The sequence below is a fragment of the Nilaparvata lugens genome, chromosome X (assembly GCF_014356525.2).
Source record: "Nilaparvata lugens isolate BPH chromosome X, ASM1435652v1, whole genome shotgun sequence".
NCBI lineage: Eukaryota > Metazoa > Arthropoda > Insecta > Hemiptera > Delphacidae > Nilaparvata > Nilaparvata lugens.
The window spans coordinates 11,785,565-11,811,089 of record NC_052518.1 but is presented as its reverse complement, the minus strand read 5'-3'; the positions used below and the strand labels follow the sequence as shown (position 1 = coordinate 11,811,089).

The 25,525-nt window shown below is 34.0% G+C and overlaps 1 protein-coding gene across 11 annotated transcripts in view; it reads right to left on the bottom strand.

Annotated features, from left to right (window-relative positions):
* Window positions 1-25,525, bottom strand: part of LOC111044890 (nuclear factor 1 X-type) — a 300,946-nt gene that overhangs the window by 70,709 nt on the left and 204,712 nt on the right. For all 11 annotated transcript variants that reach the window (XM_022330149.2, XM_039442406.1, XM_022330148.2 and 8 more), the window contains 2 exons: window positions 17,200-17,391; window positions 5,277-5,460 (listed from right to left, as the gene is read on the bottom strand). In XM_022330149.2, coding sequence (XP_022185841.1) covers window positions 5,277-5,460; window positions 17,200-17,391 — 376 coding nt within the window. The remainder of the gene's footprint in view (window positions 1-5,276; window positions 5,461-17,199; window positions 17,392-25,525) is intronic.

Sequence of the window (25,525 nt, the reverse complement as noted above, 5' to 3'; positions counted from 1 at the left end):
TATACTCAAATTATTGTGATGTATTTGTGACGAGATGAAAGTTGTAAACTATTATCAAAATATGAGAGACTGTGATGAATGTCATCATTAGATGTCAAATAGTGGCTGAGGATTTTCAATTTTCGTGGGAAATGGAAAATTAATCATTGAATTAAACAGACGAGTAGCTTCTTGAGCTTATCATGTACTACAATACTCTGATAAAAAATTTGCTGCTGAAATGTTTCAAGTGGAAATTACAGTAGAAAATTATAGAACTATTTTTTTCGGAAAAAAATCTGTAATGTTATTCCGTTATAAATTACTAACTCTATATGAATAAATATTATGTACTTTGTTTGTAATATACATTATATATGCATCCATATGCACTCAGGCCAATACAGAAATTGAAAACATTCAAAGGGTCAATAACTTATTTGGCCTATGTTGCCCGGGAAACATTGCTGTGTCCGGTCTGCAAAATCTGAGCTTCAAATCGAGAATTCAAAATCCACTCATAATGTAATGCACAATAACACTTTCATTTCAAGGTTGGAATACATTCAACCTTATTGTAACATACATTATTATTATCTTATAAAAAAGGAAATTTTGACTATTGAGAATGGGATAAATACCTGAAACTAGCCATGTCAGAAATAGAATAATATAAGGATTCTAGTGATTATTTGTATACAAACTTTCAAGTAGCTTACCAAAATACTTGAACGACATTATAATATATTCATTATTACTGTACTCTATTATCTATAGTCTACATTATCTATACTCTTTGTACTCCACGGTGGATCTCTCTCAACAAAAGAAAAAACGTACTTGTTAAAGTTCATTAGATATTTCATGATATGAGAATTAATGCGTTCGAATTCCATAATTCCAACTAAGCTTGTCCAACTAGATACCAAGTTATGATCTAGATATGAAGAAAGATTTATTTCAATGGAAACAGTCAATACTTCACGATACAAGGACATGGAACTTGAAAAGTAGACCGTGCTTCGCCCACAATGATGTTGAGCTTAGTTTACACTCACACACAGACAACAAGAATACTCTAGAGTAACCATTTGTGTGCAGTGTGTGCTTATGTTTATTTGTTATGTCCAGCAAGCAATTCAGTTCCTGTTTGGAGCAAGTCACGAATTGTATGTGACTTTCAAAGTTGTAATAATTTATTTGTCTCCTTGTATCATAACCAAAGCTCAACTGCCTATGTCGCAGCGCAAACTTGTCTGTTGTTGAAATGAGTCGTATGAAAGGCGTAAACTGAATACTATCTTGGAAACAATAATCACCAACCAACTCAGCCTAACAAACTTAATATTCTCAAATTCAACCTATGACATAGATTCAGATGGTAAACATTGAAGACCATTTCACTAATGTAAAAAGAAAATTGGTCAATAAGAAGAAATTGTGAACTATGCTTTACCCATCTTGTGAAGAGTAGTAGTTGAATACATGTGAACAACGAAAATATTGTGAAGAGCTAGATATAGCTATCTTTATAAACACATATCTTCATTGCAATCTATATAGCTATCTTTATAATCACAGCTAAAGTGATCTCCAATGTAGATTAATAAGAAATTTGAATATTAAGTGAAATGAGATTCATAAAAATAGAGCTTTAATTGATTTCGTTGTATATTCAATTGAATTTTACAACTGTATTTTCATTCAATTATTGATTATTCGACACCAACTATTCGATCATATAGATTCAATACCGAATCTACTATTATAATTTCAGTAAGCCCCCTCTCACATATATAATATTCTCGTAGACGTGTTAATAATAATTGAGTGGTCATTCCAGGAGAAATTCGATTCTGATGCAATTTTCCATCGGCAAGGAGTGGACAGAGCACGTGTATCACCACACGTGAGATACACTTGTTGGAGAGTGTTAATGAGTTTGGAAGTTTTTTTTCAAATTAATAATAGTTAGCGTACTGTGAACGTCATACAGGACCAAATTGCAACGGGTTCGCGCCAAAACTAAGGCTAGAACAGCATTAAAAACGTTTTCTTTAAAAATAAATATATTTGAAGAGTAGGCTACTACCATAGAACAGAACAATCTTTAGTTAGATGGAACAATCGTATAAGTTTTCTATGGTACAACGTTTTGAGGAATAGATTTGATTGAGCTTCATTTTTTCATTTCCATTTTTATAGATGAAAGTTACTAAGATATTAGGAGTGATCCGTGGTCTAGTGGATAGAGTGCCTGCGTAGCAGGATAGAGATCCCGGGTTCAAACCCTCTCAATACCAAAAGTTTTTTAACCAGATCACTCCCGTGTTATCGGATGGGCACGTTAAACTGTCGGTCCCGGCTGAAGTATGACAGTCGTAAGGCCCATTGACGGCTTAAATTATATATTCAGGAGGTGGGACCTTCCCACAAGGGACTCCCCACCAACAAAAGCCATACGAATTTACTTTTTACTGAGATATTGCAATTATTCAAATGCTAATGAATTGATAATTATTATTGAACGAAAATCCAAATTAAATGCTGTAATTCACCCCGAAGACTTCTGCTACTGCAAATATTGACAACGGGAATGTCGTATGTATTATAATGTTATCCTTCGGGAACAAAATACAAATAAAACCATCAAAAATGAAAATAATAATTAGTATTAAACGAGAATTCAAATTAAATGCTGTAATTCACCCCGAAGACTTCTGCTACTGCAAATATTGACAACAGGATAAACAGCTAGATGGAAATTCAATGAGCGGTAATATACAAAAATTATTTTCCCGGGCTGACAAATAATTTTTGAATAGTAGAGCTCATCGAATTTCCATCTAGCTGTTTACCTTGTTGTCAATATTTGCAGTAGCAGAAGTCTTCGGGGTGAATTACAGCATTTAATTTGGATTTTCATTTAATAATATTTATCAATTCATTAGCATTTGAATAATTACTATATCTCAGTAACTTCGATCTATAAAAATGGAAATGAAAAAATGAAGCTCAATCAAATCTATTCCTCAAAAAGTTGAAGGATAACTTTAAAATACATACGACATTCATTTCGTCAATAATAATATTTTATTGTTTTACTCCTCAACTTAACTGAAGATCCATACGCGGAATATATATTTCCATTAAAAAAGTATAGTAACCTTGATAACTTATATTGATAGAAAATGTGTATTAGTTTGAAATTAATGATAATGCTATTTCAGAGCTTCTTTATAGAACTCAAGAATTACTGATTGGAATGGACTGCCTGAGTTGTCCCAGATAGGCCCATGAAGATCAATTATAATTCAATAATGGATGAAACAGCTTCAAATTTTGACAAAATTGTTTCAAAGTGAAAATTAGAACTGCAGAAATCAAAAGCGCTTGATTTGTGGGGTTATCCAGTATGAGTTGGACATAGCAAACATTTTCAAACAGTTTGGTGTTGACATAGGTGAAGTAACATGGAGGGGAAATAGTGATTGGTGCTGAGCCTCTATTGGAATGCAGTAGCTGCTACTGGGCGTTGAAGTCACGCCGTAGATTCACACGGCCGAGACCATCCCATATGCTTTTCCCACAACACATCAGAATTCATGGGCCTCCCTCGCGTCCTGTGCATGTGCGTACCTCAACTATCAAAGGCCGACCGTCAGCTAGACAAGGACGTTCGTCGCATTTCAACAGATTCTTCAATCACTCGTGTCCGTTTGCCAGTCAACGGGCTACCCGTATAGTATTAGTATACTGTACTAGTATACACTTTTCGAGACATTATCATTCAATCTTACGGAAACAGTGGTTATATAGAATCCAAAAACATGTAAAACTGTATTAAATTTATACCTCATTCAAGGGAACAGTGGTTCTGTAGAATCCAAAAACATGGAATACTGTCTTTATACTTCATTTAAGGAAACAGTGGTTCTTTAGAATTCAAAAACATGTAAAACTGTCTTCATGTCTCAGTTTAAGTTCTGTAGAATTCAGAATCATGTGAAAATATATAATGAGTCCTGTAAAATTCCTGGTGGTTAGCATCATAAAGAAAAATAATAGTAATATTATTAGAGAGAGGGTTCTATTTTTCTATGTTAGCATATTGGAAGGAAGTAATGAGATATCATGAAGGAACAGGATAGTTATCATTATAAATAGTCTCCATGCTAGTGAAAAGGAAGGAAGTAGGCTGTGAGTATTTAGGGACTTGAAGAATAGAGAGACTCCAAGTATAATTCTATAAGTATAACTCTACCTTCCAGAATGAACGGTTATCTATTTAAACTCCACCAATTTTGTGGATGAGAATCAATATTATATAACCTAATAATTATTCAAATTGCATTTTATCCTCATATCTATCAAGAATTCGCCAGCTCATAGCTGAAATTCATTGACAAGATAGTTTGCTATATTTCTATTTTGAATTAGTACTTATACAGAAAGTTCTGGAAACCGTTTTATTAAATTTTTCAGTTCATTTTACATAAAGTACGCTGAATAGTACATCTTAATTAACAGCAAACAAATACCCGTAGGGCTTCGTTTTAGCAGGGGAACTGAAATTCAGACGAAATCTTTCACCCTGTATAACTTGTTAACTAAGCATTTTCGGACATATGTCAATTGGAACTTTTTTCCTTCTTTTGATGTGAAAAATCACACCCTGACTTATGGGCACCTTTTTTCAAATCACTCTGTTTAAGCCAGCATAGATATATTTATTGTAATTGTAATCTACATGAATGGAGAAATTAAATCCAATTTGATTTTTCAGTTTCTTCAGCTCTTTTCCTGGTTTCTTGGATAGTTTAGGGAATTTTTCCGATTCAGCCGTTGACCAATGTAGATCAACGAATATTCAATAGACATTGAGAATGTCATAAACGAATAAACAGCTTGAATGAATTAAGTTTAAAATTTTCAAGTTTGTCAAGACAACAATCAGTCCTAGTCTATCTCCTAACCTGACACCAAAGATTATTTTAGATTCGAAATATACTACACTGGGTTTGTAATAATCAGCAAATGCAGCATCAGTTTATGAGGAGTAAGAGAGATATTCTTCCATGTCATCTTCTAGCGATCTCTCTGATGCAGGGTTATTATACAGGGGTCATTCTATTTGAGTTCCCTTATACTATAGACGATTAAAATGTTTGGAGTGGAGACCATCAATCTTCCATAATATCTAACGGTATCCTTTTTTGTTTCTGTATGCTAATACATGTGATTAGGACGCAAGTATTGCAAACAATCAGAGAATAATATAATTGACTTTGACTGACCGTGACTGTTGATGAAATTGGCTAGGTAAAGATCGAGCTCGCGGACGGAGACGTTTATGTGGTAAGGGTTGACGCAGAGACTGGGATGAGCGCAGTCTGGTGACTTCTCTAGGCGTTCGCCATCCGTACTCTCCAGGGGAATCGCTTTGAACAGAATCACCATCACCAGGTCCAGTCTCCACACCTGATAAACAAAAAGCAACAGATAAATGATTGATCATCACAAAGAAATACCAGAATTCAGAAACATTCGATAGAGGAGATAGTAATGAATAGAGAAGAGTCTTTGTTGAAAAAAACATGAAAATTGAGGAAAACTTGAAAACAAATATGAAGAAGGAGGGAATAAATACATGTAGATGTTGTAAAGTATGTATGTGGAGTGTAGCTTCACTTGATAATGGATTCAGGATGTTTGACTGCAAACATCTACATGCATTATTTAATGCATAATGTAACATTATCAATTGTTTGCCAAACTTGAATATCCTTTAGGCTACATCCTGAATCCATTATCAAGTAAAGCTACACTTCACATAACCATTTTAATTATGAATATTGTGAAGGTCTCATCCGTCAGACTTGTTATGAAATTGAAATAAATTAATGGATATCGAGTAACCTGGGTGGCTCACGTTATTTTTTTTTGTTTGTTATTTATTTATAATTTCTACAAAGTAGCACTGATTGGGAGAGAAAAACTAAGGATACTCCTTGTACTATTTCTCTCCCAAATCTAGATAACAAGTCCGAAATAGGGTTATGGTGACAGGTTATTGAAGTGATAGAAAAGAAGTTATTCCACAGGCAGAAGTTTCACAAGTTGGAAGGAGGAAAAAGCTTTATTTTCTCGGGAAATGGAAAGCTAATATGGAAACAAGAAATATATTAGAAAATATAACCAAGTTCCAACCAAAGCCTAACTTGAATAAAGTTTCGTTAACCAAAGTTTAACTTAGGTCTAACGTTAATAAAGTTTCGATCGGTACCCTAGCAAACGAACCCTTATGACTGAACCTCATTTTATTGGCCGTTAGGTGATCAAACCGTAGTTCGTTTCAGTTCAATTTTAATAATCATTTTTGAATACAGATCATATGATGTGATATGATGATGTAATACAGATGAGTTGATGATTTGAATGAAAATATGAATGAAGTTTGGACTAATATTGAATCTATTGGATTGGAGGAAGAGCTAGAACACATTCTCATCGTCATATCATCGAAGTAGATAATTTTTGTTCTGAGAGATTGTATCTTGATGAATTATATTGATTGAACTAATGCTCATGATAATCATCTCTTTGAGTGAACACACACCCAGAGGAATTCATTGAAAATCCAAGACATTCTATATTTATGTCTTCTTAAAGCTTACATTCGAGATGTAAGAGAGAGTACAATACATCTACAAATGAAAAGAATCTGTGTTTCTGACTTGAATGATGGGTCATTGATGGGTCTTCAGCGTGATGACAGACATTTTCCATCAAAGGGAAAAACAGTATTTATGAATATGTTTGAAAGCGAACCATCCATCTTCTGTAGAATGAGAAGAACGTACTCACTATGCATGGTTTTCACCCATTTTTTCTGTCTCCCATTGCTGATGATGTATTTGTTATTCAAAAAGTACGCTCCTATTTCCCTCTCTTCCTCTCATCATAATATCATTCCTTCTTTCACGTAGAACGTTGTATGTAAAAAATTCAAGAGCCTTGCTAGTTAGTAGCAGAGACAAATCTAGGCATTTTTTTACTGTACTTCAGCGGTATCTTAACTCTATGTTAGAAGCTACTACCACAGAATACAGCATTATAGAGGTTTTTTCTGCTACTACTAATCAAAAGACAGCATGTTATGAGGTAGTAGTGGAGGTGAAGCATTCATTTTTTGAACATTAAAACTAGTTACATTTACTACGTGGGTATGTCAAGTGAGTTTGACATGGCAGATCAATTTCTCAAAATTGATTATGGATTAGTCAAATGTTTTGAATAATCCAATCTACTGCATGAGGATAACCAGTTGTCCAGCGAGTTATACTTGACTTATTGATTCTCAAAATTCATCAAGGATAAGAGACAAATGTTAATGATAATATATAGATGATCCTCAATACCAATTATAGATCCAATAGAATAAATTCAATTACCTAGATTATACATAGGACAGTAGCTACTAGAGAAGATTAAACCTAGGGAGAACCTAGATAACCTAGATATAACCTAGATCTTTTCAACCTAGAGAAGGTTATACAATGGAGAAACAATAGCGTAAGTTACGCTATTGTTTCTCTATGATTATATCTAGTAGTAAGTTGTGTCAAAGACAATTATTATTGAAGGTTCTTTCCCACTTAATCTTCTCCCTATAGTTTTGTGGAGTAAATCGGGTAGAAGAAGTTGAGAAAATTGAACTATAATACTGATCAGGTAATTAATCATATAATAAATCTACAAGTTGTGAACTGGAGATGATGGAACGATTGGAGATTATTAAATAAATTTCGAACCACGATGATATAAAATTATGGTAGTATCTACATAAATCGGTGGTCTTTGGACAGATAACCGTCATTCTGGGAAAAAGGTATTGAAGAATATCCTTTCCATTAGCAGTCTACTGTATGAGAAAATAGAAGAGATCTGTTGACGAATGTGAATTTCTAAAACTACTACCACATTAGAATTCTGGACAAATCTATTCGTTCCAGACATATTGCATACAAATTTTCGGGAAACCCAAGAGCGGTAATTCAACGGTCATTGGCAAAAGCTTCGAAATTAAGAAGCAGCTACCGTAACAAGTTGATGTACTACTGAGAACAAGCTCAAATGTCAGGCGAGGCACTTAGTAACTCAGACATGTGCGTCTCGACTTCTAAACAATGGACAACATCAAGCGTGTTTCAAATTCATTGTGATTCACATGTTGTCTCTTCAATCCACGACTGATATGAATGGTTTGTAACGAGTTGGACATTCACGATCGTAATTGATAAAACAATTGCTAGCGATGAAAAATCGTGAGACTATGAACTGTCAGCATTGGTTCAATGGAAGCATTGATGCTTAACTTCAAGTAACACTGACAGTTTCAAGGGAATCTCATCGTAGACAGGAATAAATGCCTGGGGAGGATGTCAGCCACGTTTTGCATGTCAATTGGAAGTGACAACCATTTGTTTAGGGATAGCGGTTTTCGTATTTCATGATTATTTTCATACTGGACGTACTTAAGGTGGACACAATTGGCAACCTGTTTGCTGAAACAATAAATTCTCAGAATAGAAAGAACGAATTTCTACTGATTTATTACCCATACCGTTCATTGGAGGAGTGTAGAAGGAAATTTGCTATTCGGAGAACATTGAAGATTTGCAGTTGTGGAAACTATCAAATCTTGTTTGTCCAAGCATAGAATAAGTATTGAGAAACTAGTAACATAGAGAAACAGTAGCGTAAGTAGATATCCCATGGTGAAGGGAATTTATGTTGCAACTTTTACTGTTATCTCAAGACGATTACTGTCGATTATTGTCAATTTTTACTGTTTTGTTGGGGTGATAGTAAATAAACGGCAAAATTTGAGAGACTACTAGCGTCACACAGCTGCATAGGAAAGAACTATGTGAACTATCAGCTTGGGATAACAGTAAAAGTTGCGACATAAACGCCCTATACCATGAGATAGATATCTATGCTATCGTTTCTCTATGCTAGTAAGTATCTAAGTTTTCTCTAAGTTTGGGACTTTCAAATAATCAAATAAATAATGTCTTTGAATCTACCTGATTCAATTACCGGACTCCAGTAATGAAGTATAAGACAAGTCAGGTCAATAATTTCACATAAACAACACTGAGTTACTTGATTCAGCACTCAGTAAATCAAACCTAGTCTTGGTTTGAAAGGAAAATCAAATTCAAAATCTAATGGAAATAAAATTCAGGAATTGAAAACTTGACCCACTGAAATCTTGAAGAATTAAAATAGACATAAACCATCCTGGTAAATTGTGAATCTATATGCAAAATTTCAAGTTAATTAGTATAATAGTTCAGACGTGATGATGCGTCGTTCGTGAATTTCCTATCCCGTACGTGTATCTTTAATAGTACCTATTTGATTCAAAATTTACTCTCTCATCTAAGTATTGAAGAAGTGAATCGTAGGCTATTTTGAAAAGTGGAAGTGGCATAACCAACATCATTTTGATTTGAACAGTATAGTATAAATTGGAAATGGGACAGTTTTGGGCATGAGCCTGTTGTGCCTTTCCTCATGTTAAGTATTTGTACACAATGCGATAAATAAATAAATAAATAAGCCTATTCTTCCCTTTATTATATTTTAAATTATAGATGATATTTTGAAACGTCTACCAATTTACATATATTCCTTTAGCAAATGCACGAACACAGCAGCAGACAGACGTCTGCAGAGATCTACAGCAATACGGGAGAAATTTCCTCTTCAGGCGTTCGAGTTTCGCATCGTACACAGACGTCCTATATGTTTCCATAATATAAATGTCTGTTCACGTCTGCAAGCAGGTGTTTTTTCTCCATCTGTCTGCATAGGTGCGTTCGCCTTAGATGAACAAGTATTCCGTGTTCGCAGCAAAGAAAATGTGAATGTATTTCAATATTATTTTGTAAATTTTAAGGAATCAACAACAATGACAACAGTCAGAACAATAGTCGTAGTACAATAAATTTTATGTGTGAATGGAACTGGGTTTAAACCAAGTTCTCTAAGGCGCGTGATAAATTCAAGAGCTATAATAAATTATTAACCTTGCTCAAACTGTGAATAATAAGTTGAAAACAAATTTGATCGTTTCTTATTGTTTTGAACTTAACAATTTCACTTTGAACAATTAATTACGACATAGCAGTCAGGTATTACCTGACTGCTATGTCGTAATTAATTGTTTAAAGTGATTATTTAACAAGCAGTTCGTAATGGAATCAAACATTGAAGAGTATGGAACAATTTATTGAATTACTTTGAACTGAGTTATATCAAAGATAATGAATCATGAAATCAATCAAGAAATAGCTTGATACATAATCTGATTTTTGAAAATCCCCAATTCTGATTAATTATTTTTAAGTCCACGCGAAAAATTTTCTAATTTTAAGGCGCTGAATCCGAATCTGAAATCAAAATTCATCCATCTCCGATTTTGGTGAGAGTAAGATCTCTCAGGCGTGCATTTAGCCAAAGAGTCCAGTCGTAGTACAGTCTTATATGTGTGAATCGGCCTTCAAGACTTCACATGATCAGCTGCTGGTATGAACGAGTATTATACTATGACTTGAATATCAAGTCAATACCAACTGTATAGACAACTGTATAGACCTACCTTCACTTCCAACCCTTCATATACTAATCAAGATTATGTATTCATGATTATGTATTCTATCAAAGTTGAATATATAAATGAGTAAATAAATAAAAGTTTGAAACCAATCTTTATCATCGATGAGGATCTGCAAGAGCATTTACTTCTATTTTTTCTGTTTTCGATTGCTATTTTCCGATAGTGCAGTCAGTTGATTTTCTCGTTAGATTGAAAAAGAATGTCACCTCTATTCAGCACATGATGATTTCTTCCAGCAACTACACTCTAACCAGCCTCCGCAAATCGGTTCTATAGATTCAGATAATACTGTCAGCATTGATTGAATGAGATCAGATGGTGTTTTTCATTGGATATGCTGACATTATAAAGTGAATCTTGAGTGTGAATTTTGAAGTGCAGTTGTCAGGATTGGTCAAATGGAAAGAGTTGATGTTATTTAGAAGGAATACTGACAGTTGAGAGTGAATTTCAGTACAGAGTTTTACGACCATACACATGCACTAGTCGATCACTGTCACGCACGCACGCTGCCTTGCAAGCAAATCCCGATTTTAACGGAATTATTGTCAAGCCCATCAGCTGGTAAAGAAGTGGTGAAGAGGTAGGTATCTGTCTTGCAGAACCTGTTTTTGACGACTTGGATTATCATTATGCAGTGTGTAGGGAGATGGTGGATGGCGCCTTCCTTCTTGAATCTATATATCTATAGTATTATATATATATATATATATATATATATATATATATATTATATATATATATATATATATATATATATATATATATATATATATACACTTATTTGTACCCGATGTCCCCGAACAACTGTACCCGTGTGATGAAATACAAACTTTATAATATGTGTTTGAGAACTGTTTCATTAGATTTTGTTTTCTATGTTCTGTACTGTAAATAAATTGAACTGAATTGAAAAAATATATACATCGGGCTATCGGGTTCAACAAGAGATGTCGGAAAAGTGAAAATTTCAGTACGAAATTTTTTCTCCGAAAATAGTTATAGAAGAAGTTTTAGTGGGAAAATCACAGAACTAGTAGGAAGTACTAAATAATACTATTAGTATTATGCAATATTTCGTTCACAGTTAGGCAAATAGTGGACAGGAATTCCATTCTTGTAACTTGAGAATCTCCACTTTTGCCGAAAATTTCCGTTGTACATCAAGTGTCATGCAATTTTTTCTGCGAGAACACTCTGAAACACAGACATTTAATTCATGGAACTTCAAGGAATCTCCATTTCTGAAAGTTTCCTCATTCTACAACAGAACTGTTGTGCAATTTTAACTGCGAAAACATTTTGGTGCATGGAAATTCCATTAGAATAGCTCAGGGAGCTCATCAATTAATATCCTTGAATTCGTATTTTCAGAACAGAAGTTGAAATGAATTTAATAGTTTCTAAGGGTGTTGAGTTCGTTCAACATATTTATTAAACAAGGGTGGTTCAAGATTATGCTGAGATGATCTGTGATCCCACTTTTGGAAATTATATAACTATATCAAATTTTAGGACACTATCTACATTCAGAGTTTCGTATATAATCAGCTGATGGTTTAAAGTCGGAATGCCATACATTGTAATGCAAATACAACCTTATCTTGATTGCATCAATCATCTGTTTAGATTAGCATTGAACTTAGATCACTAAGCATACAACTAAGTTGAATATACACAAGGGCCGAACTCCTATCACAGTTGAACGGAGATTGGTCTGCTGTCAGTGTGAACTTAAAAGTCAAAATGTAGCACATAGGAATAATTGCAATCAAATTTTCTTATAGACCTTGATTATCGTTAAACATAGATAGACATATCTTTAAAAAGGTATGGTATGGCCTACTATAGTATATCATAATATACCCTTAATATCCTGAATATTTTAGACTATAGTGAGGTCCACGTTATAATGTCAGTGTAGAAAGATAGGAGAAAAACGTTGCCGATCCTCTGTTTTATCAATGACTTCTATAGACGGTAGCTGATACAGGTTTATTGATGTAATATTAACGGTTCATTCTCGTTTAAAATAATCAATTATATTTTATTAAGCAAGATATTATATTTTTCAATAATTTCATAATGAATTTTCATTATTTATGATGTAATATCTTGTTAATTATTTATTATTTCAATGTTGAAAGATGATCTGGCAACAGAGCAAAGCGAGAAAGAGATAGCGCTATCCGTTTGTTGAATGACAGACAAGGATAGCTGTACCATTGCTAATCAAACACTGTCATTATAGCGTGGACCTCACTATAGTAAAATTCTCAAACCTGACAGAAGGTCAAGCTTATTGTTGAATGTAGACCATCAACTTGTTAATTCACTCAATACTGTCAGCATTCCTTATAAATATTGTCAATGCTTTCCATTCAACCTATACTGACATTACAAATTAAATCTCACTATATTAATCATTGACTAATGATTTTATGAAATTCAACAATAAATTTAGACAGGCAGCATGAGCTGGATGGGAAGCAAATATGTTTTCGATAAAGGATTCTGACAGTTTAAGGCTGTGCAAAGGCTAGAAATAAACTTTCTACTCATGATATTTTTCAAAGTTTTTCGATTTGTATTTCATCAAGCTATCAAAATGAAAAAGTTTTCTGAGGAAAAATTTTTTTCCGATTATTACTTTTTGAGATATGAGCGCCTAAAGTTTACATTTTTCGGACAGAACATTTCAAATTCGGTATGAGATAAATCCATGAGATTTAGAAGATAGATTCTTCATGGTATTGTTGATCTAGTAAAATAAACATTTTCAGAAAATATCAATTTTTAAGATAGTTATTCAATTTACTAAAAATAGCTTTTAATTGAGTAATTTTAGGTTATTTTTGGTAAATTGGATAACTTTTTCAAAAATTGATATTTTTAGAAAATTTTTGTTTTACTAGATCAACAATACCATGGAGAATCCATCCTCTGAATCTCATAGATTTATTTATATCTTACCGAATTGTTTTGTCCAAAAAAATCGAACTTCAGGCGCTCATATCTCAAAAAGTAATGATCGGAAAAAATGTTTTCGTGAGAAAACTTTTCATTTTGATAGCTTGATAATATACAAATCGAAAAACTTTGAAAAATATCAAGAGTAAAAAGTTTATTTTTAGCCTTAGCACAGCCTTAAAGTAAATGTCACAAGCTGTCGAAATGAAGGAATCATGAGAACCGTGGAGTTGGAGTTTCCTTATTGGCGCGCTGATTGAAACTGTCAATGGTGGGAATTTGTGGTCCCCAACAGTATCCGAGTCTCACTCGGGTTGCTGACTTTTTGCACCTTGCACCAAACGGGGAAACAGACGGCAGATTGAAAACATCTATCGTCTTTCCACTGATTGGAAACGCCCTGTTAGATAGCTACTCCAAGTTTAACCCCTTAAAAATAATCCAAGTTTCAAGTTCCTCGTCAGGAAAAGTAGTCAGTGGTAGAAGTATAGTAGATTTCTCGTGGAAAAGTACAGTAGTCCCTCCAATGCCTGTCACCTTTATTGGTTCCCGTTCACATTAATGAAGATAGTTCCTGGTTTGTAACAATCTCATCCCTCTCTATTTTATATCAGAAGTTCAGAACTAACGGCATAGATCCTGAATATGAATGAATCACTCCTTTAGGTCAACGTCTTCTAGGGCTGTATTCAAGATCTATTCGTCTTCAAGAAAGATTCTTGAGAACGATTTTAGTCAAGCACAACATCTATCATGGATTAAATGGAAACGTCTTTTAGGGCTATATTCACGAACGAACCTTTTAAATAAAGCTCATCTGTCGAGAGTTAAGGGGAGGAGGGGATCTTACTACCTCAACTCAGATCTGAACTTCTTATTTTATTAGAGTGTGGGAGTAAATACATCTTCTACGGCTGTATTCAAGATCTATTCGTCTTCAAGAAAGATTCTTGAGAGCGATTTTAGTCAAGCACAACTATGTTGGATTAAATGGAAACGTCTTTCAGGGCTATATTCACGAACGATTCAGAAGAACCTTTTCAATAAAGCTCATCTGTCGAGAGTTAAGGGGAGGAGGGGCTCTTACTGCCTCAACTCAGATCTGAACTTCTTATTTTATTAGAGTGTGGGAGTAAATACATTTTATGTATTACAACTTCATTACGCCCTAATAATTGGTAGAACTTCTCATTACTCATCATTATCTCAAAGTGATAAGCAATGGATGAAGTACTTGCGAAATTACAGTAGAAAGATATCGATGAATCACGAAATAAATCACAAAGGAGAGTTCGAATATCAACATGAATACAGGAAATGGAAGACATGGAGTGTCGTCTTCATGAAAGATTCTCAAAACGATTCCAAGATAGGTTCTTATTATGGCACGCTTTGATTGCGGAGCAACTAGCTACATAAATCTGTGATTGCGGAGCAACTAACTACATAAATCTGTAGTTTCTTTTATTGGTTAGTAAGCAATTAAAGCGTGTTTGGTTTGAAACGTTCTCAAGAATCGGCTTGAAATTTTCAAAAATGAAGGAATTCTACTCTTACAAAACATTTTTATTGAACTTGATTAGAACTGGATTAATAAAACTTATAGAAAACTGATTTCTAATCTAGTAGAAAATAGATAGGGCCGATCGAAACTGATTTCCTTTCAAATCATCAAAACTGATTTCTAATCTAGTATAATTATAATAGATAGGGCAGATCGAAACTGATTTCCTTTTAAATGATCAAAACTGATTTCCAATCTAGTATATAATAGATAGGGCAGATCGAAACTGATTTCCTTTCAAATGATCAAAACTGATTTCTAATCTAGTATATAATAGATAGGGCAGATCGAAACTGATTTCCATTCAAAGGATTAACTTAGTGAGAGTTATTTCTGTCTAGAACAGGGAAATTTATTGTTACATGTTCTATTAGATCACCTGATGTTCACATTACTGATTCTAACAAATTGATAATATTGCTTACTAGTGTAATAAATAGCCATCACCCTTCTCCAATGATCGTTCTAATGGTCGGAGATATTCGTCAAACCCATTACAACCTATCACGACTCAAGCAATTACCCCGAAACGCTATTTCTACACCCCTGTTGTATTAGGCAGCTCATCCCATCTCTCAAGATTTCCAAGTGCGATATTCGCTCTCTGCTTCTTATAGGGGCCTGAAAGGTACTTACAGCTGAACCCCTACAGAACGGTTACTCCAGATTATGACTCAATTTGGAGGCTCTGTCCCGGTAACTAACCATTCATTTGCTTGAGATCTCTGCTTGATTCATGTGTCTTCAGTAGCATGATAACAATATGTGTCAAGTAATATTCTCATAAGAAGTAATAAGTTCTGAATCCGATGGCAACTTATCCACCATATGATTGAGCATTTTTATGCTCATTTTCTGTGGATTTTGAAAAACTGTTCAGACTCAGATATTCATACTATATTGAGAGATAGAGAAATTTGGTAAATTTTCAAAACATTGTTTTAATCATGGAAGCAAAAGTAATGGAATGATCAGGTGGAAGTGGGAACGTCAAGAACTACATTCCCAAATATCAAAATTATGAAAATATTGTGCTCTCTATCTCATTTATTTATTTAGGGGGAGCTTGCGTCCCTAGGCCCGGGCATTTATACATTTATTCGTGGATACAAATCATAAAAACATGATTAGGAAGGAACAACAGGATGGCCCAAAACTATTCCATTCCGGCCTATTGATGAATTCAGTCCTGCTTGTATAGTTCACAATATCAGTTGAGTATTTGATCATCGCTAAATTGCTTTACAAACAAAATAAAAACTGAAATAAACAAGTGATGAGATAAATTGATGGAATCGATTGAACTTTGCCTCTAATGAAATCCCACATTCATTTGTGACATTGCTTCAAGTGGAGGAAAATCGAACGTCTGTATGAAGACGTGGACAGATATACACAGACAGTCTGTGTGCGTTGTAACATTTGATAATTTAGGAAGAAATTTTTTCTCTGTCTGTGTGCACACGTTCGTCTGTTGATGTGTGCGATGACCTTTGAAAAAAAACTTCTTTTAAAATTTATAAATGGTTTCAGAGAAGCTTATAAGAGATTTCTTGTGAATGAAGTTGCTATGAAACTCCAATGGACTAATACAATCAAATCAAATAGGTTTATTATTTGTTCTTGAGCAAGTACTTATACAAATAGGTGTTGCTATCAATGGACTATAATACAACTTCAATTCAAAGCAGAGACTCATTCACTTTTTTCCAGATCAGAGGCTTAGAAACTTGCGTACAATATTAGTTGGACCAAGAACTGCTGCTTTCTGCATAATTAATTCTCATATGCCAGTTCTCCAACTGAAGTTGTTCCATTGCTTGTCTCCATTGTTTTGTGACCAGTCCATTGGCAGACACTACTATAGGGATTATTACCACCTTCCTTAATTTATACATATCTACATATCTAGTTATATCTATACAAATAATTTATTATCATTATTATTATTATTATTATTCATTATTGAATATAACTTTTTTCGAAAATCACTCACCTTATCGGCCTGACGAAGACAGTCTATCCTCCTCATTTTGCCCTTTTGGTCTGGATTAGAGAGGACGCACATGGCAGGCTTTTTGCCTGTTATGCTCAGAACGAAGTCCTCTCGACACTCTTGCGTTATGTCTTTCCTAAGTTTGCCGAGCAGCCGAGAGGCCCACTTCTGTTTCACCTCGACTTTCTCGTTCTGAAACAAGGAAAGATTGAAATGATAAATCATAAAAATTGATTCATTTTCAATGAAAATACAAATATGTGGTTGATTTTTTGGGAGAAATCCTGAATGCTTCCATGTTTTTCATAAATAAATAAATAACAACAATTTTATTTGTAGATAGACACAAAAATATTTCAACACCTCTAGTGATAAAGTTACACTGACATAACCTATGTGATGTCACACTGAAGATACCACCATAGTTATTGGAATAGGTTTATGTGTTTCTTCCAAAAATCTGTTTCAGATTTGTTTTTTTCAGATTGCATGCGTCGCAGGTTTGATTTGTGAAAATTGACTTTATTTTTGTTCTTCCATCATGAATAAGACTCTACATCTTACTGTACACTGTGTATGCAATTCTTTTTTCCTACAGATACCTTGAAAAGTGACCATTTGTGCACTGATTGCAGGCGCAAAGAATCACTTTTCCGCACTAGTGCGCAAAGTGAGTACTTTGCATACTCCAGATTTGCAGCATGACAACGCAAAATAGTTAGTAGGTTATATGGAGCACCAGTGCAGCAAAATTAAAATTAAGTTGGTAATACTCATAGTGAGGCCCACGTTATAATGGCAGTGGAGAACAGCGTTGCCTTGCCATTATGTGCCTTCATTCTTTCCATTATGTAAACGTTTCTTTCGGTGCAGCAAACTGTCACTTTGCGCACTAGTTGCACAAATAACTATTTCACATAAAGATTCGGCGTGGTGAACAAGTTTTAAGAATTTTTGGAAAGAGAAGGTTCTTATTGAACTATTGAATAAGTATTTTTTCAAATAACATTCGTGATATTTGATTTCATTTGTGTTCTTCCATCGTGAAGAACACTCTACATCTTAATAAAAGCTGTGTAAACAATTCTATTGTATAAAGATTAGGCGTGATGAACAAGCTTTAAGAATTTTTACGATTTTTTCGGAAAAAGGAGGTTTTTACCATACTATTCAATTAGTATTTCTTCAAAAGCAATTCGTGATATTTGATTTCATTTGTGTTCTTCCATCATGAATAACACTCTAGATCCTACTAAACACTGTGTAAGCAATTCTATTTTATAAAGATTAGGCGTTGTTCATCACGCTTTAAGAATTTTTACGATTTTTGGAAGAAGGAGGTTCTTACTGAACTATTTAATTAGTATCTCTTCAAATAAAATTCGTGATATTTTACTTCATTTGAGTTCTTCCATCATGAATAACACTCTAGATCTCACTAAACACCGTGTAAGCAGTCCTATTGTATAAAGATTAGGCGTGATGAACAAGCTTTAAGAATTTTTACGATTTTTGGAAAAAGGAGGTTCTTGCTGAACTATTTAATTGATTCAAGAAAATTCATGATATTTGACTCCATTTGTATTCTTCCATCATGAATAACACTCTAGATCTTTCTAAACTCTGTGTAAGCAATTCTATTGTAGAAAGATTAGGCGTGATGAACAAGCTTAAGAATTTTTACGATTTTTTTGGAAAAAGGAGGTTCTTACTGAACTATTGAATTACAGCGCATTATTTTCGAATCGAAGCTTGGTTGATGAAAGATTATGAATTGCATTGCATGAAATTGAGAGTATTCAATGCTTGTTTTGACGTTGTAATACATTTTTAGATACCTGGATCAATCGCATAACAACGTCTTAGCGTGGAATTCTCTTCGATGAATTATTGTTTGTAAAAGCTCAGAGAAACAGAAATGCTCTTTTAATAGAGAAACATTTATGACAACCTACTACTACTCTCAGCAGAAATACTAGAATCATCTTCAAATATTGGAAAAGAAAAAATGATATTCCTGTCTCAAGAAATTTGTTACAACATGCAACAGTATTTTTTCTATGGAACAAATTGGAATTATAATTATTGTTTTCGATGGATTTACTCAAACAACTTTTCAATTGAAATTGATAAACCAACCAACATTTCGGGAAACTACCATAGGTGGGTGCAGAGTTAATGTTGACCAAACTAAAGGCCAAAATGAATATGTTTATGTAGACTGGCTTTTGATAGCATGAACCTCCTTAATGGATGAGAACGCTGGAAAATTTTGTCAATTCCACTTTGATTGAATCTATTTCACAATCAAAACAAGTGCTGATATGTATGGAGTAAACGTTTCTCAAGGAAATTTTCAATGTGTTTCTACAGTAATCTGCGTCTAAACACTTGGCAGCTCTTATGAAAGGGACTTCCAACCAAATAGCTCTCATTTTATTTATGCCGATAAAGTCATTCATACATTAAAGGTAGTAAAGCCTTGATACTCTAATTACCCAAATGACATCGAGCCATTAACACAAGCTATTAAATGCAGGTGTTGACAGTACATTTGAGATGAGAACCACTCTCAAGTGATAAGAATGTTTTTTCTGAGCAGGTAAGCAGCTTTTTGAGAAATCGACTTTTTGCAGTCCAGATAGAAGATGCAGGGGTCAAGAAAGCCTCTGCCGTCAAACAACTTGTTAAATAATCTAATACCAACAACTTCAAAAGCACGGCGAATACACGGAACATACTTTTATGCTGATTAGAGAGTTCTATGTTGCTGCTCACATGAACGTATGGGCTCCACGCAGCCACTAAACTCTCCACATTATCTCTATCAATTGAATTCAAATGGCCCAAGCTCAAAACTATGTTGCTTACTTTGAATTACACTGAAGGTTTTACTTGCGTCCACATGCAAATAAAAACCAACCGCTCCCTTTGCAGGTTAAATAATTGTATAAAGCCACACATAGTATTATCAAACTCCTTTTGATTCGCCTGCACAACCGCCATAATCGGAAGATGTGGTAGATAAGGTATAGTATTCGTAATACTTGTACCCGGTTTTATGACTTTGTTGTCTTCTCCTTGCAATCTTTTTCTGATATTAAAGATGTCATTTCAGATAAAATTCGCTTTTAATGAGGAGATTTGTTCATTATATTTTGCACGATTAGAATGCATCGGAATACTTTGTATAGAGTTGACCTTGAATGAAAACACCTCACAGGTTTATGGAAATGAGCGCCGATAACAAGAATGGAGTAACATTGGGATAGGGTGTACTATGTGGAAAAGATTATACCTTACAACTTGATCAAACTGAGACTTCAAACGTTGTAGGCTATCCGAAACGAATAGTTAGATTTCATCATTATCATTTTGAGAAGAGAAAAATAATTATTGCTTTATAGCACAGCATCAAAGTTCCACAAACGGCTACATAAATGAATCATTCACGTATTATCACTCAATGTTGATGAACATTAATTTCTAGAAGTTGTAAGTACAAAGTGAAAATTTTCAAGTAGTAACTAACCCAAGTCAGTGGATATTATGGAAACCGTTTTCTGTGGTACATTGTAATAAGCAGGACTATATGCTGTTGTATTGGGCACAACTAAAACTTACGCGACTCAAGTCGAGAAGAGACTGCGACTCTAGTCTCTTCTCGACGCAGCATGTGTTTCCAAATGGTGACAGACCAGTCGATTCTAGTCTCCGCGACCTCACGACTGTGAGACTGAGTCGAGCGACGACTCGACATGTTGGTCGAGAATCGACTTGAGTTACGTAGTACCATGCATTTTTAATGAAAGTGAGTTTATGTTTCATGATTCAATAATACAATAATGGAAATTAGATGAGACAATATATTCATAATAATTGTTATAAATCTTGTTACATGCGCAGAAGTGACAAATTTGATATCATATTTTCAATAATGTGAGGTTAGAAAAGTAGCATGGAACTGAAGTAGTGACAATGAGCAAGAAAGTCGAGAGACTGGAGTATCCTCAACTGGAGTCGTACTATTTGAGTCGAGGTAGTGTGAGTTGAGCCTAACAGTATATTTGAATTTTAATTACATTTCAATCGGGTTCCATCACGATGAAGTTCTGGAATACGACAGATATTGACCCCATATTTTTCGCAAAAAGACGTGCACTTTTGAAAGCGAGTATTTAGCTGAATTCAGGACTGATGTTTAAAATAACATTTGACTGATGTGGGGGAGGATAGTGGATCCATGCTTCACCACTGATGACTGCTCCCGCGGGACTCAGGGATTTATGGCTTACAAGGTAGACCTTTATTTTCCCTAAGGTCAATCGAAAATGGGAGGTGGCTCACCGCAATTTGTGGGGTCGCTGTGGCAAGAATGTGAAACTCTCACACACATTCGCTAACACAGTTGCAAAAAGTGGAAGATTGACTTATTACTCTTCTATCTATCTCAAAGTCATCTACTTCATAAACTATCTATTCTTCATATCTACTATCAATTCCATGAGCCTGGTTTTCATAAGTAAAGTTAGTGGTAGAGTTCCCTGGGAAGTACTAACTATCATGTGAACTCTCCCAATGGAAACGTTCATGGTAGAGTACTAGTTTTTAATAGAGTAGAGTGGTATAGCACTATGGGATAGTACTCTACCACTTACCCCCCCCCACCACCGCTTCTCACTCTACTCTACTACTACTATGCTAATGAAAACAGTCTCGAGTTAGTAGAGTAGATTCTAATTTCATTTTCAAATCAAATCAATTTTTTTCCAATATTTACAGAAAAACACTTACATAAATATGTTTGACAACAACAAATAAATGTAAAGAAACTAACGAAATATTAAGCATAATGAATAATCGATAATCAATAGTCGCTGACACAATAATCAATAATTACTAATTTTCTTCTTCATAATAATAATAATTTCTATTGCCAAAATAAATGCATGTTACAATTCATAATAGATATAGCATAAAATCATTCTGTTAGTTCCTTAGAATTAATTCGATCATGAAGATCAAATTTAAAGAACATTTGAACAAAACAATAGCCGTAGTTATCTCTGCAAGCGAAAGATCAGCCACATATATCAATGCTTTTTGTAAAACTTTGTGGCTAAACGGCGATAATGAATGTTCTGTATTGACATTTTAAGTTTAGTTCTGTTCAATAGACAACACACTTTACCTACTTTTCTCAATAGTAGTGAAAGAAGTTACTCGACCGAGTAGGTAGAGTATAGTTAGCTCGGTTAGCATGCATGCATTAGAGTTAGCATGCAACTTACTCGACCACAAACTTTACTAGTGAAAACTAGGCTTTAGTATTACGGCAGCCAATCAAACACTTTTTCAAAGATATTCATTTAGACTACTGTACATGTCGTTGCAAAAGTTCAAATTGATAAAAAAATATTCTACCGGTTCGTAATAGAAAGTGAGATATTGAGAATATAGCTTCGGATACTTTTGTTAGTGATATTTATCCAAAATGAAACACTAGGATGTCATCTAGAAAAATCACGAATTTATAGCAAAATTGTGTTAACTACTCTATATTATTAGATGACATCCCAGTGTTTCATTATTGAGAATTAGTTATTTGTGCAACTAGTGCGCAAAGTGACAGTTTGCTGCATCGAAAGAAACGTTTACGCACGAGCCGTAGGCGAGGGCGGAATGGTTTCTTGAGTGAAGCAGAGGATCTTTGCGCACGTATTTCACATTGAATTTCTCCTACAGTTACCATTGAATATGAGAAGTGGTTGATTATGAGTAAAATGATGACTGAAATCCATCAAATGTTTGTCTGTATAATTTTGTTATTAATAACAACTCTATTTATATTGAACTTGATAATCCAATTGTAAATTAATAATCAATAATTTATTCAAATTGAAAATTAAATTAATCAAATTAATTTAAATAATTTTGAGTAGATCTCAATTTCTAAATAATTTTATGAATGAAAAAATTATATTTGAAATAATGAATAATTAATAATATTCAAAATGTATAATTCAATGAGTTCTCATTTTCATTCATTTGAAAATCAGAAAAAATATAGATAGAACAAATTCGCATTCAAAATATACGCCAGAATGTCAACAGCTGATTGGGATGGCTGCAAGATAATACACAAAATATTAAGAATACGCAAAGAAATACTTTGCGCACTAGAGCGGAAAAGTGATTCTTTGCGTTCTGTAATCAGTGCAGGAATGGTCACTTTTCAAGGTAACTGTAGGAAAAAGAATATAAATAATTCATTGTGAGCTCAATGTCCAATAGTCCACGCTATACAGGCCTTTAGCGACGATTCTAATGGAGACATCACATTAATTGAGTTATTAGTGATGGAGACAACAAATTCTGTGACTTCGAACGGCGTCTTGCTGATATATTGAGCAGAATTTGCTAAAAGACTCATCGATAGTAATCGGAATTTGCAGACTTTATTTACGATTGCATTGTTCTCCGACAATTCGTTCAACACTTGTTTCTGTCTCCTTTATCTCCTCGGAATTTATTCGCATTAATGCAGCTTCTTATTCAAATTCACGATTGGCTCGACTTGATTAAAATTCCAATGCGAACAGCTTTTTTCTGCTTTATCGACACAAACCGTTTCCAATTCTGGAGGCATTCAGGAATACTTCTCGGGAAACAATTCAAAGAAGGTTCAAGTCAACATGTTTATATTGACTAATGATTTAATGATCTACATCACTGAAGATTTATTGAACAAATAGCTTCATGATATTGCATAGCTCCCTCAAGTGTTCAAAGATTATTCTCGTTGTGATATTTCAATATTCAGTTTAAACTTTGATACAAGATCAACATCAAAGCCTCACATAAGCCTGACATACAAGACTTAGATACGAGAAAATTCGTTCATTAGACTTACTAGAACAATAGACGTTTTGTAAGGCTTGACGACCGTTCTCAGTAATGTCCGGTTTATAGTCATTTTATTACAAAAATGGACTTGAAAATAGTGTACATAATACTGAATACTCAAATAAGCAAAGTAATAGGGTCTGTACCATGCTTTTTCATCTCTGTTATTTATGAATGATTCACTTATAGCAGCCCCATTCATTGTATTGATTTTGTGGCTATGGCAATTCATTCATGTTTGTTTCATTCAAAACATAGGATTTTCTATATTTCACAATATTTAATAATATATTTATGAGCTATGAACAAAGTAACATTGTTTTGTACAACACTTTGCCACTAGTGTGATGTAAGACATGAGCTGGGAAAACTTGCTTATTTTTTTATAGCAAGAATAAGAATAAGAATGATTTTTATTCATTTAGTGCATACAAGCAATGCTATCGGAAACGTCAAATAACGATTTATTATCTATATACGATTACTTTAACGATTATATTAACGTCAGTAACGATTTGTTATCTATCCATTTTCTCTTTCTTGCTTACCATTTTGTTTATTCTCATAACAGAACATTATCTGCTGTAAAAAAAGTTGGAGAGTTACGATTTTTTCATAGTTTTGTGCATCTTCTCATTCCTCGATCTGTCTTCCCAAACATGAAAAACAGTTATCAAAGTGTTGAATCATTGCACAAATAATGCAGACAAGAGTAACAGAACTTTCTGCATTGTGTTCCAAACACACATATGATCGCTGCAGAGGGTTACACTCACGAAAAGTGAAAAGGAGGAGTAAGAGAAAGAATAGGAGAAAGGAAGGAGACAGTGTTGAACTAGAAAACAGGAAGCATGGCCAGGGGGATGCAGGAAGGAAGTTGCCCGCCCACAAAAAACAGCCCAACACATCGAGCACTTTCATTATCAATACTTTTCTTCCAAGACTTTAAGAATCGTTGCTTTTCTCAGCAATCTCTCCACGTTCAAACTCGAACCTATGAGTGCCTGGATAATATTAATAACAATAATCTATATTATTCACTAATCAACATTGATTTGATCTCATCTATTGGATAGTTTACCTGAAGATCAATTGATTTTATTTTTGTATAATCATGTTATGTACTGATAATTATGTCATTTTTCTGCAAACTTGCTTGTTAGTGTAATCAACTTAGTTCCTATTTTTTAAATTATAATTTTCTATGCTTTTGTAAAAAGCAATAAGTTTCATTATTATTATTATCCAATGGAAATGATGGAGTTTACCCATGTTTACAATGCGATTGTGATGGTTCCTTCAATTTTTGCAACTGAAAACCCATATCTATTCATATATCTCATTTACTTATCTACTTGATTTTGTCATATGAATTATTGGTGAAGGAACTACAGCTACAGCCAAAACCTATTTATTCTTG